This window comes from Ovis canadensis, chromosome 19 (genome assembly GCF_042477335.2).
Source record: "Ovis canadensis isolate MfBH-ARS-UI-01 breed Bighorn chromosome 19, ARS-UI_OviCan_v2, whole genome shotgun sequence".
In the NCBI taxonomy this organism is placed as follows: Eukaryota; Metazoa; Chordata; class Mammalia; order Artiodactyla; family Bovidae; genus Ovis; species Ovis canadensis.
The window spans coordinates 66,026,751-66,047,121 of NC_091263.1; the positions used below are offsets into that span (position 1 = coordinate 66,026,751).

General features: G+C 49.0%; 2 protein-coding genes across 5 annotated transcripts; both read right to left on the reverse strand.

Annotated features, from left to right (window-relative positions):
- Position 1: 1 nt before the first annotated feature.
- Positions 2-1,943, reverse strand: TREX1 (three prime repair exonuclease 1). Its single transcript, XM_069561787.1, has 2 exons — positions 1,303-1,943; positions 2-1,011 (listed from the first exon to the last, which is right to left on the reverse strand). The coding sequence occupies exon 2, from the start codon at positions 988-990 to the stop codon at positions 43-45; it is 948 nt and encodes a 315-aa protein (XP_069417888.1). The 5' UTR covers positions 991-1,011; positions 1,303-1,943; the 3' UTR covers positions 2-42.
- ATRIP (ATR interacting protein) lies at positions 1,916-19,715 on the reverse strand. Of its 4 annotated transcripts, none has more exons than XM_069561786.1 (13): positions 19,343-19,715; positions 16,940-17,070; positions 16,155-16,325; positions 14,146-14,264; positions 11,871-12,028; positions 10,383-10,484; positions 9,959-10,088; positions 9,078-9,770; positions 4,070-4,206; positions 3,809-3,897; positions 2,958-3,038; positions 2,482-2,734; positions 1,916-2,073 (listed from the first exon to the last, which is right to left on the reverse strand). In XM_069561786.1, the coding sequence occupies exons 1-13, from the start codon at positions 19,581-19,583 to the stop codon at positions 2,006-2,008; spliced, it is 2,373 nt and encodes a 790-aa protein (XP_069417887.1). In that variant the 5' UTR covers positions 19,584-19,715; the 3' UTR covers positions 1,916-2,005. The 4 variants fall into 4 exon arrangements, with proteins under 4 accessions (XP_069417887.1, XP_069417885.1, XP_069417886.1 ...); XM_069561784.1 differs by having other exon boundaries at positions 1,916-2,095; XM_069561785.1 differs by having other exon boundaries at positions 3,809-3,900.
- Positions 19,716-20,371: the final 656 nt, after the last annotated feature.

Genomic DNA, 20,371 nt, shown 5'->3' on the forward strand with positions numbered 1-20,371 from the left:
GTGCTGTGGGGGTTTTTTATTAGTCAGACTTCCCTTGCTGGCCTATTGCCCGGGCATGGCCAGGGACAGCCCATACAGCATGGCTACCGCCAAAGTCAGGAAGGCCAGAAGGCCCAGGGGGGCCAGCAGCCCCTCCCCGGGTGGGGCTCCAGGGCACTTCACTGGGGGAGGGGCTGGCTTGGGGCTCCTGTCTCCGCGAAGCTTGGGGCCGGTGTCATTGGCTCTGGCCAGGGGCACAGTGGCTGTGACAGCAGATGGCCTCGGGTTGGTTCCAGTAGTTGTTGTGACCACGTACATTGGCTTGACGGTGCTGAAGGGCTTGGCATGAGCATCCACCCACCGTAGCAGGGCCCGCGGCCTCCACTGACAGACGCTTAGCAGGGCGAGCACGTCCCCCTCGGCGGTATGCGAGTCTGGCGGGGCCTGCCCATATAGGCGTGTGTAGATGCTGCCCAGGCTGTAGCTCTTCCTTGGGCCATGCTCCGAGGAGCTGCCAGCCGGCTCCAGAGCCTTCAGAGCAGCGATGCTGTCCACACAGAAGGCATCGTCCAAAGCACTGGCCAGGCCCAGCAGCGCCAGCTCGGCCCGGAGCAGGGGAAAGTCGTAGCGGTCACCATTGTGGGCCACAAGGCACCAAGGCTGCGGCTGGCGCTGTAGGAAGGCGCGGATCAGGTTGACCAGGTCGGCGTCAAAGACCCGACGCCCATGTGCAGCCAGCACGGCAGTGCTCAGGCCCGTGATCTCGCTGGCCACGGGGCTGCATGCCTTCCCTGGAGCCACACACAGGGAGAGCTTGTCTAGCACCCGGGGTGGCGAGGGTGCCGTTGGCGGAGACCCCTGAGGGGTGGAGAGGCCCTCCAGGGCATATCTGTGGATGGCCAGCAGGCACAGCTCGGTGATCTTGGGCTGGGAGAAGGGCAGGCCGGTGGCCTCCAAATCCAGGAAGATGAGGGTCTGCACAGGCCCCGGGGGCAGGGCCCGCGAGCCCATGGTGGGTGTCTGCCGCTGAGCCTGGGGAGGAGCAAGGGGTCGGGGTGGGAACGTGAGTGCCCGCTGATGGGCGGTAAGGCAGGTGGAGTGGGAGCACCTCAGGCCTTCCCTGCCCCATTAGATCCTGTTGCTGAGCTCCAGTACCCACTATCAGGCAGGAAGACAGAGAAGGTAGGGTGGCTTCCTTAGTGGGACCTGCTCACTCAGCTGTCCAGGGGAAGGCTCAGCTCCTCCCCTGGGGCCCTCTTAGTGTGTGTTGGGGTACCCACAGCCCTTCCACCCTGCCTCATCCCCTTGGGGGTTCTCACTTACCGAGGAGCCAGCAGGTAGCAATGACTCAGGGTACACACTCTCTGGCTGGTTCTTGCTGCCGGCAGCAGCAGTGGCGGGAAGTGAAACTTGGTCTGAGCCCGCCCAACGGCTGGTGTGAGCACGGCCCGCCCCGCTTGTCAGCTGGCCTGGGCCATCCCTCCTAATAGCACCCGTCCTTCCCCAGGCACCCGCAGGGCTGCCCCAAAGGCCTCAAATCTCTGGCTGTGGGCCCACTGGCTAGCATGGTGCACCAGGGCCCTCACACGCTCACGGTGGGAGGACCAGGCTATGGGGGGAGGTTGGCTCCATGACTCGGCCTGCCGGGAGCCGCCTTGCCATGGCCATTTTGCACCCAGTCCGTCGCCTCACTTTCCCAGGCCTCCCTGGTTTAGGCCTGGGCTGAGGGCCGCCTCCACCCCTGCGCACAATGGTTTCTTCCGGTGGCCTCAGGAGAGAGGGATGACTCAGGGCAAATCCACAGGGGCAGGGCTCCTTCCCCAGGGCAGATTCATCCCCAAGGGGCTGGGGCTCCGCTCTGCTCTGCCCCTCCCGCTCTGCTCTGCCCCTCCCGCTCTGCCCACGCGGAGCAAACTCAGGAAACAGAAAGCTGGCGTGCTCTCAGCCAGTCAGTGCTTTTAATCAGAGGAGGAGGGAAGGACAGGAGTGGCTCTGGTGCCACCGTGTGGCTCGGTGCTCACAGGCCTCAGCCACAGTCCATCTCGGGCTCGTCCGCGTCGGTCTCCACGGCACAGAGATCCTCCAGGGCCGCCTCTGAGCCAAAACCCAGAAGGTTCTGTGGTGAAGGCCCAAAGGTGCTGGGACTGGGGGTGGCCCCACCACTCCGTCCGCCCCCCCAGGCCCACAGGAACTAACCAGTCCCTTCCACGCCCAGGCCTCGCTCCCTCAGCTACTGCAAGCAAAGTGATAGAAAGGCAACTCAGACAGGGATGTTTCTGGAAAAGCCGTGGCTCTGCCTGGCTGACTCAGTAGATTCGAGCCAAAGGCAGGCTGATACAGAGAGAGAGGAGCCAGAGCAGGAAAAGGAGGAGTGGCCTGGTGCTGGCAAAGGCTGTGTGGATGGTGGGCCGCTGACTTAAGGCCAGAGGGTCTGACTCGCCTGGGGACTTCAGGGCCGACCCCACGTGGGGGCTGGGGTGGGGGCGCCTACTGCAGGCTCACCTTCACAGTCGGTCACGTCAGGAAGCCCTCGAATCAGCATGCTGACCCCGGGCATGACCTGGTCGTACTGGTGCAGGACCTCCACGCAGTGCACCGTGAAGAGCTTGTCCTTCTGGGACAGGCCGTGCAGCAGCAGCACCGTGTCCCGCAGACACCGCACCGTCCGCCTCTGCCGCTCGGTCTGCGGGGGGCCCCCTGCCCGCCGAACCGTCAGCCACTGTCTGTGCAGCACCACCGTGAGTGCTCTGACCACCTGAGGGAGGGCATGGGCGGAGGTCAGGGCATGTGGCCTCTGTACCCAGACCACCCGCTCGGCGGGGCAGCCCCGGTCCTAGCCTCCCCCCGGGGTGAGGAGGGTTCTGAGTGGCAGCACCAGGGTCCAGCCCTGGTGAAGGAGCATAGGATGCTCTCAGACAGCCCTGTCACCCACCAGCAGGGCTGCCCGCTGCCAGCCCCCTTCCGCCCCCGGCACTCACCTCCACGTTGCACTGGCAGCTGGAGCCAGTGACTGGGGAGGAGGGGCTCTGCACACCCAGCTTGGCCAGAAGCCACACAGCCTAGAATGAGAACAGACTCGGTTACATCCGCGCCAGACCACCACCCCAGTTCCGGTCACGGTGAGGGCTTTCTCAGGCTTCTCGCAGAGCTCCAGTTGCCTAAGCAACTGCCTGTCTGGAGAGTCCCTTGGACTGCAAGGAGATCAAACCAGTCCATCCTAAAGGAAATCAGTCCTGAATATTCACTGGAAGGACTGATACCAAAGCTGAAACTTCAATACTTTGGCCACCTGATTCGAAGCGCTGACTCCAAAGACCCTGATGATGGGAAAGATTGGAGGTAGGAGAAGGGGACGACAGGATGAGATGGTTGGATGGCATCACTGACTGAACGGACATGAGTTTGAGCAATCTCCCGGAATTGGTGATGGACAGGAAAGCCTGGCGTGCTGCAGTCCATGGGGTCACAAAGAGTTGGACACGACTGAGCAACTGAACTGAACTGTCTGCACTGATGGGATCCAAGAGGTAATGGTATCCCGGGCCTTCCCAGGAGACACTCAAGATCAAGACCTGTGTCTCACCAATGACCCCCTGCCTCCTGGCCCACCTCTAGGTACCCTGCCAAGTCCCAGGATACCCTGGATCCACGTGTATTATATCTGTATAGTAGGGGGCCCCCCAAAACGAGTCTTCCTTGTTAGTTTCTAAACACATCACCGATGTGAATGAAAGCCTCTTTGGTCCTCTAAGGAGGAAAAGCACCCCTCCGGTGGGGTGGCGTGGGGTGGGGTGGCAAGCCATCCACAAAGGGGCTCTGGTGCTTTCACCTCTTGCTCCAGCTGCAGCCACTGTGTCTCGGAGGCGGCTGAGTCAGGTCTCGATGTGATGTACATGTACAGCAGCAGCAGGAGGCAGCCTTCTGGAAGGGAGGCCCCAGCTGGCACTCAGGCTCTGCCCTCCCACCCACCGCCTGAGGTACAAGCTGCGAGAGGCCTCAGGAGGTGCCTGGCCCATCCCTGCCACCTCCCTCCCCTCCAACCAGCCGGAGCTGTCCGGGCATGTGCCCCCGATCCCCTGGCCTGCTTTACCCGAGTGGGAGCAGAGCTGAGCTGCGAGCTTCTCATGGTCCACCAGGAGGGACAGGAGCTCAATCGTCAGCAGCACGCTGGGCAGAGGTGTCTCTGGGCACAGGCATTGCGGCAGCACCCTGAACACGCACTGGAACCTAAAACACAGGGGCCCAGAAAGACGTGATGCCTCCAATGCAACTCCATAACTCACCCTCCTTTTTTACTGTTGGTAACAGGAAATTGAAGAGGCCAGGGAAGAGGAGCTTGGATTCAGACAGACCTGGGGTCAAATGCTAGCCTGCAAACAAGTGAGTTACTCTTCACTGCGGGGCTGCCGTGGCTGAAAGAGGACAGGACCTTCCCTGGCCCAGTGCCACCTCGAAAATATGGGATGCCTCCGTGGACCTGGGGAGCTGGCCTCCACACTGCTCCCAGCTCCTTCCTGCCTCTGCTATCAAATACAGAGCCAGGTCTTGAGCTGAGTGTGAGAGGAAAGTCCTGAACCCACCACCAAAGGACTGGCCAGACTCTGGTCGGATCTCATGAAATCACTTGCCAGGCAAGGAAGACTTCATTTTCTCCGCTTGTCAGGATACACTAGCGCCTCTGCAGCCAAGTACGTGAAGGTACCCACTTGAGGTGTACATGGTGAGGGGCTCGGGCACTCTTCCCCCCCGTCTCAGGGGCAAAGAGCTGGCCCATTCATTGCCAGGGAGCCAAGTCCCAAGATAAGCACTGCTGTTTGCTCAACCCACACAACCTCCTAGGTGGCAGGGGAGTTCTATGGGTGTGTCCCCTTTCATATAATGAGGTTAAGAATGTTCCCTGTGTACCATTAGGGAACAAGGTCTATTTGGGGCAAACTCATTTGAGAGCAAATCCTGTACAATAGACAAGCTGAACGTTTCTAGTCACCAGGGAGTATGGAACTTGGTGGGAAACTGGAATTTCCAAGTATCCACTAACAAGTAACCTATTAGGCTAGAAGTGGCCCACTGAAACTAAAATAAATAAATAAATCTGTCTATATATACAACGCAGTTATTTCCAAATTATGTTCTGATAGCATTAGAGCCTTCTTTTAAATGTTTTTTTCTTTTTCTCCAGAGCCCCCAAATGCACAATAAATAACAGTTGTGCTAGTCTGCATGAGGTGGGGATAAGTCCTTTTTGTTCAAAAGCACCTGTCAGAAAAAGAAGAAAAAAAAAAAGCCCCTGCCATGCCAGTACCCGGGGAGCAACCCTGGACCACCTAACTGTTACACCAGATGGGGTAGAAAGACAAAACTCTGAGGGGATCACGTGTCCTCAAGCCTAGATGGGCAGTGGTACCCTTCCTAAGAGACCACAGGCTGCCTGGGCACTTTGTGCTGTACCACATAATGCTTTAGAGCCCCGGTAGCACCTGTGTTAGGCTTCCCTGGTGGCTCAGATAGTAAAGAATCTGCCTGCAGTGTGGTTCGATCCCTGGGTTGGGAGTGGGCACGGCAATCCACTCCAGTATTCTTGCCTGAAGAATCCCCATGAACAGAGGACCCTGGCAGGCTACAGTCCATGGGGTCGCAAAGAGTCAGACTGAGCGACTAAGCACAGCCCAGCACCTGTCCCTGGCTTTTGCTTTTACTCCAAGGTGAACAGGAAGCTGTGTGGTAATGGGGTTCAGCTTGTAAGCATGAAGGAATTTGGAAGGGAAGTACTGTGTGGGAAGTGGCATCAGACAGTCACTCAGGAGCCTAACTGGCTTGAAACCATCTAATACACTCCCTCTGGCGTTTCAGACAAGATTCCCTAACTCAACACAGAGTTTATTCACTCAGCAAACACTGAGTGCTCAGAGAGAGCCAGGCTCTGTGCTGGGCGGGAGGACGCAGGGCTCTGAGGGTGCCGCCTGGGCTTGTGAACAGAAGGCACTTGTCTGGCCTCCAGTAAGCACCCATGAAACGGCTGCTGTGTCACATTACAGATAAGGTCAACAGGAATAAAATGGTGATCTATCTACCAAGATAACTGGTAAAAATGTGGCTCCTGGAGTTCATTCATTAAAAAAATAACAAACCAAGATGCAAGGATTTTTCACTTATCCGCAGATCAACGTGACAAGCTGCATTACCAAAGTGACTAAAAACCATATGATCATCTCAACAGATGCAGAACTTTTGCTAAAGTTCAGCATCCAGTTTTGATAAAAACTTGAGAAAGCAGGCATAGAGGAAACTTAGGTCAACATATTAATAATAAAGGCAACATGTGAAAAACCCACAGCTGACATCATACGTATTGGTGAAAAGCAGAAAGCATTTTCCCTAAGATCAGGAACAAGACAAGGATGTCCACTCTCACCATTTTTATTCAGCATAGCTTTGGAAGTCCTAACTACAGCGATCAGAGAAGAAAAAGAAAGAAAAAGGAATCCAAACTGGAAAGGAAGAAAAAAATTTCACTGTTTGCAGATGACATACTGTACATAGAAAATCTAAGATGCCACCGGAAAATGACTAGAACACATCAATGAATTTGGTAAAGTTGCAGGATACAAAATTAATACACAGAAGCCTGTTGGATTTCTGTACACTAACAATGAGCTATCAGAGAAATTAAGGAAACAATCCCACTTTCCATTGCATCAAGAAGAATAAATCACCTAAGAGTAAGCCTACCTAAGCAGGCAGAAAGGCCCATACTCCAAGAACTGTAAGATGCTAATGAAAGAAACTAAATATGGCACAGATGAAATGACAGACCCTGTTCTTGGAAGAATCGATGCTGTCCCAGTGACTATACTAGCCAAGGCAATCTACAGATTCAGTGAAGTTATTATCAAATTACCAATGGCATTTTTCACAGAACTAGAAGAAAAAGATTTAAACAGGCAGAACACTCTTTGACATAAATCGCGGCAACTAATTTTTAGACCCATCTCTTAAAGCAAACAAAAGCAAAAAAAAAAAAAAGCTAATAGAACCTGCCTAATTAAATTTAAAAAGCTTTTGCACAACAAAGCAAATGGTGGACAGAATGAAAAGAGAACCCATTATTGTGGGAGAAGATAACTGCAAGTGATATGACTGATAAGGGGGTCATATATTCAGCTTATATAAACAGCTCATACAACTCAACGTCAAAAAAACCACCCAATCAAAAATGAGCAGAACTGAATAGACATTTTTCCAAAGAGGACAGCCAGATGGCCAACAGACACATGAAAAGATGCTCAGTTATCACTCATCACCAGGGAAATGCAAATCAAAACCACAATGCGATATCACCTCAAACTGGTTGAATGGCTACTACCATCAAGAACACCAATAACAAATGTTGGCAAGGATGTGAAGAAAAGGGAATCCTCCAATGCTATTAGTGGGAATGTAAATTAGTGTAGCCACTGTGGAAAAGAGTATGGGAGTGTCTCAAAAAACTAAAATGGGAGTACCATATGATCCATCAATTCTACTTCTGGGTTATATCCGGGAAGGAAAAAAACAAAACACTAATTTGGAAAGATACATGCACCCCGATGCTCATAGAAGCATTATCTACAATTACCAAGGTACTGAAGCAACCTAAGTGTCCATCAACAGATGAACGGATAAAGAAGTTGTGATACACACTCACACACAATGGAATACTGTTTTTTAGTCGCTAAGTCATGTCGGACTCTTTGGGACCCCGTGGACTGCAGCTTTCCAGGCTTCTCTGTCCTTCACTATCTCCTGGAGTTTGCTCAAATTCATGTCCATTGAGTCGGTGATGCTATCTAATAACCATCTCATCCAATGCCACCCCCTTCTCCTTTGGCTTTCAATCTTCAATGCAATACTACTCAGCCATAAAAGGAACAAAATTTTGCCATGTGCAACAACATAGATGGCCTTGGAGGGCATTATAAGTGAAATAAGACAGAGAAAGGCAAAAACTATATGATACCATGTATATGTAGAATCTAAGAAATATAGGAAACCAGTGAATTAAAAAAAGATAAAGACTCATAGAGCAAACTAGTGGTTACCTTTGGGGAGAGAGAAGGAAGGAGGGGCAAAATAGGAGTAGATTAAAGAAGCATTGTTATGGGATTATATGAAATCATGTGTGTGAAACTTCTGAAAATTGTAAGGCACTGTGGACTTTTTAACAGAAAAAAAGGAAAGAGAAGACTCAAAAGAAAAAAAATCCAAGCAACCAGCCACTGTGACCTGGGCAATCTGCTGTCCACATTACTCTGCAGTACACTGTGTCGAGCTCTGAGCACCACCTTTAGGATGGATCAGACAGGCGGGAGTATATTCATACAGCAACCAGGATCCAGAAATGTGTTTAGTAAACAGGTATTCTGGGCTCAGAGACGAAAAGACTTAAGATCTGTGCAGCCAGTGGAGTCGTTCCAACACAGGAACTGGCCTCTGGGTGGAGTGCTGAAGGGGGAGATGAGATTCTAGGACTAACTAGAGGACTGGCTGGGTGAGGTTTACCTTCCCAAGTGTTCAAGGTCTGGAATCCCAAGCTAGGAATTTATTATAATGGTGTTTCGCAACAGACTTTAAGAGGAACAAGTGACCTGTGGCTCATGCCAGTGGTGGGCACCTTGCAGATGGGCAGATTCCCAGCAGTCAGCTTGCACCTGCACACCCTCTGCTTCCTCAGGGAACCCCAGCAAACTCAACTTCAACATGCCTGTGATGTGCAGTCTTCACCTGACGCACGTCCCAGGTCCAAAGGTCTCTGGGTTCGGTCTTTGTCTTGGGGTCAGGACGCTCTTCCATAGTGACTAGCAGCCTTCTTTTAACACATGTGTGTTTTGCTTACCTACTGTCTAGAGGCAGCACTAAGCCAAATAAACCACTTCCTTGGTTCTAACACCTGGCCCCATTTCCCATGACTTCAGAACTCCCTGAGCCAAGAACCTAAACCAAGGCTTAGAGCTGAGCAGTATGAACGTGGCAAGATGGGAGCAAGCTCAGGGGCCATAGGACAGACCTCGAGAGGTCAGGTAAGACCCACAAGGAATCATGACTCCCATGCTGCAGGATACCTGGGCAGGAAATCAAAGGAAGCATTTTCAGCTAATTTCACCAAAACCTTAAGGCACTGGCTGAGGACACTGGCTTGAAGGTGACCTGTTGCTGCAGAAGAGGAAGCCAGAAGGTGAAGGAGCATCTTCAAGAGTGGATGCTGGCCTTGGTCCTTGGCAAGCCCCTCTGGGGCTGAGGTCGCATCCTCATGACTATGTCCGGGAACCTGGTTCTGGTCTCCTTCGCCTGCAGCAGGCTCAGCTCCCGCTCCTGACAGTAACAGGCAGACGACTGCTCCGCTGTGGCACACCAGGTGCTGGAGAACACTAAGTGCCGCCACCGAGAAGCCTTCCAGGTTACAAAGAGAGTCCTCGGGGCTGGCCTCTACCCCAGGGCTCACACGGGAGGGGTGTGTCGGCGGGTCTGCAGGCGCTCCGCTTCTCTTGGCTGCTGCCAAATCCTGCAGAGCCTGGCAGTGTAAGCCGATGAAGAACTGTACCAGGGGGAGGAGATGCACAGCCCCAGGGAGCCTGCGGAGCGGGAAGGCCCTTCCGTCGCCCTCTGCCGGGTCTCTGTCGCTGGAGCCTTCCTCATTCCTGGCCACCAGGTTCAGTCCGGTGAATGCCATGTGCTGCGCTTCTCTCAGGGCTGAGAAGGGAAATGACCCATCACGAGGACCTGTGGTCCTCAGGCTTGAAATCCCAGTCAAGGTACTAGCAACAAACACAAAAGAAAAGACACAAGTGTGAGAGGCAGATATGGTCAAGCAACCCAGATAGCCTGCTGGCCAATTCTCTCATCTCCCTGCCCAGAGCAGATGTCTGAGGCTGGTCAGGACCAGATGGGGACTTGCTTCCCAAAAACTCCTTCCAGACAAGCTTTTTAGGAGTCTTGTGCTTACCTGCCAAGCCCCGGTAGCTGGAACTGGGTGCCAGCAGGAGCCTCAGGACAACTGCTCAGGAGATGGCACAGACCCAGGGGGGACCCGGGGATCAAAGGCTGCTTCAGGAGAAGGTTTATCAAAATGGAGCCTGCGGAAAGACAAGGTAACATGAGAGTGCTTTTCTATGATGCTAACTTTCCTCTCAACGGCCACTGAGGTCCCCTGAGACACCTATGAGCTCTGAAGGCTCGGGGGCATACTTTCTCTTGGCCCCTCCCAGTTTACAGTCACATACTTCAATCACAGATTCCTGTTCCCACTGACCCTCTAAAGCATTGCTAGGTTCCCACAGCCCAGGACAGTTAGACAATTCCAATGCAGCATCACAGAGCACGATCAGAGCCAGGCAGGCATCTGGCAGAAGGGGCACGCCTTCTGGTACCTTGATTGCTTGATCTCTGCATCCAGCTGTCAAGAAGACTTTTCTGGGGCTCTTCCTGCTTTATGGGGCCACCTCCCAGACTGTGGGCTTTATTCTCTGCAACTAGATAAATAAAATGTTAATCAAAGTTAGAACATGAAAGCATGCATCTATCAGAAACGCTTTAAACGTGACGAGTTTCAAACATACATTGTTCTAATTTTTTCAACTCTGGATCAAAACAAGAGCCAAAGCAACTCATGAACCTTAGCATCTTTGCCTTCCTCATACAAAATAGGAACTTGTACAAGGAAAAGAAAATTAAATTGTGTGCCCCACTCCAAAGTCAGGCAATAACATAAAAGCTGTAACCATAACATTTATGTGATTCTTATTACATGCCAGACAGTGTTCTAAGAGGTTTACACCTGTCAACTCTTTTGTTCTTCACACTAGCCCTCCCAGGAGGTGTTATTAGTGGCTTTGTTCTATATATGGGAAAACTGAAGCACAGAGGTTCGGTGTGAGTCTGTGTGTATGTGTGTGTTCAGTGTGTGTGTGTTCAGTGTGTGTGTGCGTGTGTGCTTAGTCGCTCAGTCATGTCTGACTTTTTGTGACCCCATGGACTGTAGCCTGCACCAGGCTCCTCTGTCCATGGAATTTTCCAGGTAAGGATACTGGAGCAGGTTGCCATTTCCTTCTCCAGGGAAATCTTCCCAACTATAACCGCTTCTCAATTTGCACCCAAAATGTGAGTAGCTGTAGTTCTCAGGGGTGCCATGATGCTAATGATTTGACAGAGCTGATGGTGGTAGGACAGAGGCAGTGTATCTGAATGGCAGGATAAACTGGCACAGCACAGTCTCCCAGTGAGAAACTACTAATGCTAGATTGCTTCTCTCTAGAAAGCAGTAGCATTGTCTCAGTCTGGACTCAGCCTGGCTACGAAAGGAGCGCATAAGCCTGCATCCTAGTTGTGTTTCTGGCCTGTCGATGGATGCTGACTGTGGAGGTTTTAAAATATGCCTGCAAGTTCTTTGACACACTTGCACTCAAAGGGCACAGCATAGTTTCCTTCCCCTTGAACACAGCCCAGACTCAGGGACTCAGTTCTAATGAACAATATGCTGAGTGATGGAACTGATGCTATGTGACTTCAAGGTTCAGACACAGAAAGGATAGATTCCGCTTCCACCAAGCTCTCTGAGTTTGCTAGCTCTTTAGGAAGCCATCTACGGGGTGAGGAGGTCAGCCAAGGAGCCCTGGGGAGAGGCCCACATGTGAAAAGGAATTCTACTGCTAGACATGTGAGCGCACCATCTTGAAACAGATCCTCCAGCCCCTGACAAGCCTTCAGTGATTCCAGCACCCTTAGAGACAAACCATCCCCACTATGCTGTCAGAACTGTGGGCCCACAAAAAGGAGGAGAAAATAAACACTCAGTTGTTTCAAGGCTCAAGGTCAAGTGGTCTGATATTGAGATGTAGACGACAGAGAGATGGACTTACCCTCTCTGCTCATCGGGGACTTGTATGCTGGTTCTGTCTGGCAGGGCTGGGGAAGGGACTTGTTAGCACTGAAAGACTCCTTTGTAGGGAAAGATGGTTTTCCAAATTGTGGAGAACATGCTTCTGGCTTTATAACCACAGAAGGGCTTTTCCTAGGACTGGAAAAAGTTAACTATGAAAGCAGAGTAATGATTCTGCTAACCCTATATAAAATTCCTGGTTATAAAACTTCTAACAGGCTTTAAACTTTTCATGTCTAGCTGATTTGACCAAAAGATTCGCCTACTCCACATTTGTTAGTCTTTGTCAGGACAGCAGTGTAAAAGTCAAGGCATTTTCATCCAAATGGTAGAAAAAAATCTTTCATTTGTTTCCACCTTCAAAATATTGGGCAGAATTCAAGTACTATTTCCAATTCCACAAAAACATATTTTTAATTTGTCACCTCTTTTAAAAATATACACGTCTCCTCCCCCTTGAACCTGCCTCCCACTGCCCACCCCATCCCACCCCTCTAGGTTGTCAGAGGGCCATGTTGAGCTCCGTGTTACACAGCACCGGTAATGTGTACGTCTCAGTGCTCCTCTCTGTTTGTCCCACACTCTCCTTCCCTGTGTCCACAAATCTGTTCTGCATGTCTAGGTCTCTATTGTTGCCCTGCAAAGAGGTTCATCAGTACTATTTTTCAAAATTCCATATATATATATGTGTGTATATATGTGTGTGTGTGTGTGTGTGTGTGTGTATACAGACGATACTTGTTTTTCCCTGAATTACTTTACTCTGTATAACAGGCTCTAGTTCATTCACCTCACTAGAACTGACTCAAATCCATCCCTTTTTAATGGCCAAGTAATATTCCACTGTGTATATGGACCACAACTTCTTTGTCCATTCATCTGTGGATGGACATCTAGGTTACTTCCATGTCTTGGCTATTGTAAATGGTGCTTCAAGAACACTGGGGTACATGTGTCTGTTTCAATTATGCTTTTCTCAGGGTACATGCCTAGTAATGGGATTGCTGGGTCATATGGTGGTTTCATGTCTAGTTTTTTAAGGACTCTCCATACTGTTCTCCACAGTGGCTGTATCAGTTTGCATTCCCACCAACAGTGTGAGAGGGTTCCCTTTTCTCCACACCCTCTCCAGCATTCATTGTTTGTAGATTTTTTGATGATGGCCATTCTGACTGGTGTTAGGTGATAACCTCATTGTAGTTTTGATTTGCAGCAACCTCTTTTTTTAAATGGAAATATAGTTCTATACAATATTATCTACGTTATAAGCATATGATATAGTGATTCATAATTTTTTAAAGTTATACTTCATTTATAGTTATTATAAAATATTGGCTACATTCCCTTTGGTTTGCAGTATATACTTGTAGCTTATTTTATACCTAATAGTTTGTACCTCTTACTCCCCTTCCCTTATATTGTCCCTCTCCCCACTGTAACCACTAGTTTACAACAACCTCTTTTTTAATACCCAGGGACTGAATTAAAAGATTTTCGGTAGAAAGAGCATCTAGTGCGAGGTGTGTTGTTTCTTGCAACTAGGAAACGGCCGGTCCCTTGGTACCAGGGTTTTTATGTTAGAGAAGCAGTCTTAAGCCTCTGATTAGATCAGACAATGCTGAGGCCGCCCTGTGAGTAAAGTGTGAAGAGGTAAGGATGGATTCCTTCTGCTGTCCTCTGTCTTACCTGGACTATGTATGGCCTAAAGAGTTCAGTTTCATACCCTGCCCATTATAAGCAAAGGCAGCAGAATGCTGAAAACCAGAAAAAGACGACCTGACTCACACTGTTCAAGTTTCAAGGCTGATACTGACAGACTTCTCACAGGACAGACATTAACAAACTGCTTATATCTGCAGCAAAGGTGGGGGCCATTGGTTTGAGAAAAAATGTTCTAAGCAATTGGGACTGACATACAGTTGGGAGAAAATCACGTATCTGAAACAAATTACATAAAAACGAAGACTGGTCTACCCTAAAACTCTAGAGGTCATCTTTCCAGCCTTTTCTCATCCTGAGGAGTTGTGTTTATAAAGTCCTACAGGAAGAAGGCACTTTCAGAGAATGTGGGACCCTTATGCTACAATCCCCCAAACCATTCCAGCCTCATCTGAACCACCTTTGAGGCCTCTGGAAAAGAGGATCTGTGCCGCAGTAGCAGAGTCTAAATGACCTTTGTTCACGACTAGCCTGATACTGTCATTCAGACTTTTTAGGAAACGATAACTGTTTCCCCCCGCTAGCGCCATCATTACCTGATGTGGGAACCGGTGGGTACAGCTAGTTTATTAGCTCGTTCACTGCTCTGAAGCTTCGTTCTTAATTCATTCATCTCTGCATCTTTAAACTGGAGTTCAGACTGTAAGGACTGGAGCTGGAAGGCAAAAGAAATATAGAGGTCTCATCACATTTACAGAAACAGCTCTGGGGGACTGCCCTGGCAGCCCAGTGGTTAAAATTCCATGTTTCCAATGCAAGCGGTCCAGGTTTGATCCCTGGTCTAGGAACAAGGATCCCACCACCACCACCAATAAAAAATAGTTCTGGGCTTCAAAAATCTCCAGCTAGTAAAAGAAAAACAAACAATGAAAAATAGTATAAAAGTCTGCTGTGACATAAATGTCCTAAAATATCAAGTTTTAGCTTTCTTACTGAAAGATGGCATGGTATTCTAGAAAGATATTTTGACCTGCTTATTGCTAGGTGGTATGTGAGAATTCAAACACCATTTACTCGGCCTCTCTGAACTTCAGCTGATGTGTAAGATAAATACCTGTCTTCATGACTGGGGGGATTAAGTAAGAATGTAACTGTAAAATGCCCAGCACAAAGCTTGCTAAGGTGCAGTATCTCACAGTAACATGGAGACCTTGTAGTGAACACGTTGTTGTGGTTTAGTCGCTCAGTCGTGTTTGACTTTTTGCGACCCCATGGACTGGAGCCCCCCAGGCTCATCTGTCCATGGGATTTCCCAGGCAAGAATACTGGAATGGGTTGCCATTTCCTCCTCCAGGGGATCTTCCCGACCTAGGGATCAAACTCATGGCTCCTGCACTGGCAAGTGGGTTCTTTACCCCTGAGCCCCCAGGGAACATGGTGGTACACAATCCAGGTCTTCCTGAAGTTCTGGGCTGAGAATCTGGAATAGTTTTACCAAAACCCTGAGCAGTGTGGGGAGACCTGCTGCTCTGGCCGACAGTAACTGCTGCCATTCCCTGAGCATGGTCCATGCCAGGCATAGCACCAGACACAAGTGCAGGACCATTTAAGTTTCACAACAACTCTTCTGGTTATTTTCGGGAACAGATAAAGGAGATGAGTCATAGTGCAGGACTGATCGCCCTGAGGCCACCGCTTGAATGTGATAAAGCCTGGCTTCAATCTCTGGCTTGTTGGTACCTCCCTTGGTCACTATGCATATGGAAAAGCAACTACTGCTGTTAGTGTTAGGCACAGGTCAGCGCTTCTTCAAAGATTACCAAGTTTGCTGAATGACGTAATGGCAGAGTAAAACCCATGTCCTTATTTGGGAAGTGAAGGAAAGTACTATATACCTGGCACCCAGTTTTTCTCCCCACAACAGTAGCTCCGTCCCCTAAGAAACATCATTTTCCTGCCTTTGAATATATGATTTGAATGGGAGCTATTATCTCTTTGGTTCCAGTGACTAGTTCCGGGCCAGGCACCTGACTCAGATTAGACCAGTTAGGGCCTTCCCCAGAATTTTAAAACTTGAGATGAGGACCTCTAAGTCTTCAGTCTGTTCTGGAGCTGTGAAATATGAGCCCTGGAGCTCCTAGAGAAAACATCCTCAGCCATAAGGATGGAATTTATCAACAGTACAGAGAATAAAGATGAGTCCTGGTAAATCTCAAGTCATTTGAGACTGCAGTACATCTGTTTTCCCCAGACTTAGTTACAGAAGGCAGTCCTTTTTTTGTTTGTTTGTTTGGCCTAAGCTAGGTCAGTTGAGTTTCTGATCTGCCCAAAAGAAAAAAAAAGCATAATTTAAGCCTGTTTCTGCAAAGTGTTAGCCAGTGACTTAGGCAACCACAGCAAAGCAGAATTTCATCTATGTCCTTTTCCAAGCCACAGAGCCTCAAAGAAAAGTACATATAATTAGTTGGTGGCAAAAGTATTTTCAACAAACAACTGCTGAAATCTTCCTGGGAGATTTATAAGCAACTTTAGGCATTGCTTCCAAAGGAAATCAGTAAGCAGGCAAAGCTGATGTCCATACAAGCAAAACATATCTCTGGGTCACCTTTTTGGAGAATTCCTTTTCTTTTTCACTGAGTGCTTGAGTTTTCTCTTGCTCAAGAAGGAAATGAGATCTTCTCTGTTCCTCTAGAATGGATTCTGTCTGATGCAATGAGTCCCGCAAAATTTTAATTTCTCCGTTTTTAATGAGCACTTCTTCTTCCATTGCCTTCATCTGGAAATTCCAAATTGATCTTGTGAAAGGTTTGTAAGGGAAAATTATATATGCACTTATTTCAATATGTAGCTGGGGAGATGAAGAAACACATTTAAAACATGTCCAAAGGATCAATAAGAGCTCAGAATACATCCATGCCAACCAGATCATGACCTGCTAGGTCCATTCCTGGGACAGCAGGTTTTCAGCAAATAGCTTAAGGACGTACTTGTCACTTCTGCATGCACATTCCTAAGGTCCTAGGGACCTATAGATAGTCATATGAAAGATGTCTGCTTTTTTGCAAAACTTAATGAAAATAGCAACCATTATGATGTTGTGTTTCTTCTATAAGACACATGCTATAAATATCTCAGTACTATAACAGAAAGTTTGTATCTCTTTTTGTACAGGGTTTACAAAGTGTTTCTTCTCTTGCCTTGGCTGTTAGGAATCTCAGGATTTAGTTGCAACCAAAATTTTCTGGCTTTCTTTCCCCAGCTTTCTCCCAATTCACGGGGATGAATCTGGACTCTTGTCTTAAAACTTTTCTATATTTTATTGTATACTGCTTTCTAACACATGCATAAGTGAATGCATTAACTACAAAAATGACAAGTTAAATCCCTTACCTTTTCTTTAAGTTCTTTGTATTGTGCCTGAAGTACCTCTAATTCAAAATTATCTTTAACTGGAACACTTTCTCTGTTTTTTCCTGCAGGATATTTTGACATCCCATCTAATCTGGTGAACTTATGAACATCTGTAAAAAACAACAATCAAGAAAAATCAGTTCCCATATACTTGTTAAGACTCAGTATTTTCCCACTTTTACCAGCCAGTGCTGAAAACAATCACTTTTGAAAGCAAATGAGAGAAAGATCTAGTAAGGAGAATAGGTATTTTCCAACATAAGAACATGATTCAATCCTTATGAAATAACAAATTCTGCCACCCTCTCCCCATTCCACACTCAGTTTCTTGTTTTTTTCCCTGCATCCAGTTTTAAGGGTCTCAGCTAAGGGCTGAAAGGTGCTATGGGAACCTCACTGTTCGAAGCTCAGTGATCCATTATTCAACAGTATTTACTTAGCATCTACAATATGTCAGGCACAATTTAGCCTCTAAAGAAAGCTACAGTGATGAGAGAAATGGATACAGTCCTTACACTCATGGAGCTTACATGGCAATCAAAAATATAAGAATAAACGTAAAATTACGACTGTTATAATAGCTGCAGAGAAGAACAAACAGAGCAATGCCTGTAACAGGGGATTTCATCCACAAGGACGACTGGAAGCCTTCCCGGCTGCTAAGTCGCTTCAGTCATGTTCGACTCTGTGCGACCCCATAGATGGTAGCCCACCAGGCTCCCCTGTCCCTGGAATTCTCCAGGCAAGAACACTGGAGTGGGTTGCCATTTCCTTCTCCAATGCATGAAAGTGAAAAGTGAAAGTGAAGTCGCTCAGTCGTGTCCGACTCTTAGCAAGCCCATGGACTGCAGCCCACCAGGCTCCTCTGTCCATGGGGTTTTCCAAGCAAAAGAATACTGGAGTGGGGTGCCACTGCCTTCTCCAGAAGCCTTCCCTAGATAAGTGATAACTGAATGGAGAGCTGAAGAACAAGCAGGAATTAACCAGAGGAGTGGCGATGGGGAATGGATGGAAAGAACACTCAACGTGTAAGAAACAGCAATAGGGACTTCCCTGGTGGTCCAGTGGTTAAAACTTCACACTTGCACTGCAGGGAGGGTGGGTTTGATCCTTGGGAACTAAATCCCACATGCAGTGCAGCAAAAAAAAAAAAAAAAAAGACACAGTGTGTGCAGTTTCTGTATTGTAGGGAAGCAGGGAGAATTCAAGGAATAAAGGAAGGTCAGTGTGGCTAGAAACCCAAGAGGGAAAGGGTCAGGCCATGCTGGGTCTTCCGGGCCATGTTAATGATTTTAATCTTTATACCGGAAGTGTGAAGTCATTCAAGGCTTTCAGTAGGGATGTTCACTGTGCATCTCTGTGTCACAGAGATTTTAGTTTTAAAATGATCACTCTGGCTGTGGTGTGAAGTCTGACTTGTAGGAGTCATAACCTGAAATGTGTACACAATTTAGTGGACTTTTGTCCAGGGGAGGGGTGATGGTAACACAGATCAGGGAGATGGCAGAGATGATGCAGAGGATGGATTCTTGGGATGGAAGAAAAAGGTAAAGGTACAGGATTTGGAAAGGGGCAATGGGGATGTTGGCTTGTGGTATGGGATGGAAACTGGTGCCAGTCTTCACCATGCAGAACATGTGTTCATCAACATGTCTTTTCTGAATGTCTGCTTTGCCAGGCATCATGCTGGAGATGCTGGCAGATGACTGGATTTCCAGGAAATGACTGTGTGGAATTTAACTTGCCTACAAGACATCCAAGTAGAGATTCAAGGTACCCTCAAAACCTTTCTCTTCCAGGGAGCCCCATAAGACGTCACTAGAATGAGTGTAAGCTCCAAGAAGGTGGGGGCTTTTGTTTGTTGCTAAGTGTCTGTAGCTTCTAAGGTTTGGGCACGTAGTACAATTAATTGGTTGTATAAAAAGAATAAGTCTATCCTATCTCTTGCCTCTGCCAGATCCCTCTTGTGCTCAGGCGGTCCAAAGGAAAAGGTGGTCTTCATTCGATCCAAAGCCTCCCAAATATGTCATAACCATGGGTCCCCATGTGTAGGTAAAGATGCTTCTTATGGCTGTGATAGATGTGTTGCAAAGATCTCTGCTGAGAACTAAGAACCCAGTGGTCCAAAGTATAGAAACCCAAGTAAAATGTTAACCTAGCTTCCTACATTCCAAATCGGCTGTTTGACATTCCTGATACATTTCTCCCCTCAAATCAAAAGACCTCTTGGGACACACAGCTGCTTAAATCAAACTGTTCCTAGGAAGGGGCAGTGTGGGTGCAAGACACCGGAACGGTCACTGCGGGGTTGCGAAGGCACAGCCATCTAGGGGGGGGTCTAGGGAAGTCTGCACCACTCTCAAGGGGAAAAGGCGAACTCACTGGACACGTCCCGAGCCGTGGTCGGGCACTGGCTCAGGGCCTGGGACGCAAGCGTGTCGAGTTCCTCCAGGTCGTCGGCGGTGAAATCCCCATGCAGGCCGAATGGGTCTTCGGGGTCCGGGGCGGCGGGGATGCCTCGGGCCCGCTTGCTCGGAGGGTGCCCGGTGCTGGGCGGAAGGCCAGGACTAGGTGCCGGGGGCCCACTTCGCCTCCTGCTGCCTGAAGCGGAGATTCCAGCCATGCCTGCCTCCGGCTGATCTCTAAAGACACTGAGCCCGGCCTATACCCGCGTGGAAGGAGGGATGGACCAACCGCCCGCGCGCCGTGGCTCGCCTCAGCCGCCGGGACACGCCCCCGAACCAACGAGCCAATCACCTGCCAGTTTGCGGGCGCGGAGGAATGACATCATCAGAGCGCGCCGCGATGCTCCATTGAGTGCCCGCTGAACCCTGTTGCTTCCCGCCCTTGTTGGGCCCAACCTCGCCTGGCGCTCTGGTACCGATTGTTAGGATTCGGTAGGCCACTGCGGTGGTGTAAGCGCAGCGAACTGAGTTACCTAGGCAAATTCACCAGCTCCACCACGCAAGTAGCTGTGTCTCCGCTCCCTGACATGCCCTGGGGTACAGAGCAGCGCTTGCTGGAGGTCGCCCAGATAGATATTCAGCCGTGCAATGTGAATCTATGGCATTCAGACTTTTGGTTTTTGTGACCTCGCTGTCCAGCCAGACCCACTTCTCAAATACCCCAGGCTCTTTTGAGGAGGAGTGTGGAAGAATGGGGTTGGGCTAGGAGTTAGGAATAGAGCTGTTATGAGCACTCATCTTCGAGTACAGTAAATGTTTTGAATGTGTACATTTGGTGAAAGTCTGAGAAGGGTGTGTTTGTGTTGAAGGGTGTAGGAAGTCCTTAGGCTGTTAATATTTATTCATTTCTCTGGGAGCTCTTAAGTGTCTTTGTTCCAAGTGCTGGTAATATGGAAATGAATGAGACTCAAGAAGTCAAGGAAGGTCCTATGGAAGTAGCAACTGT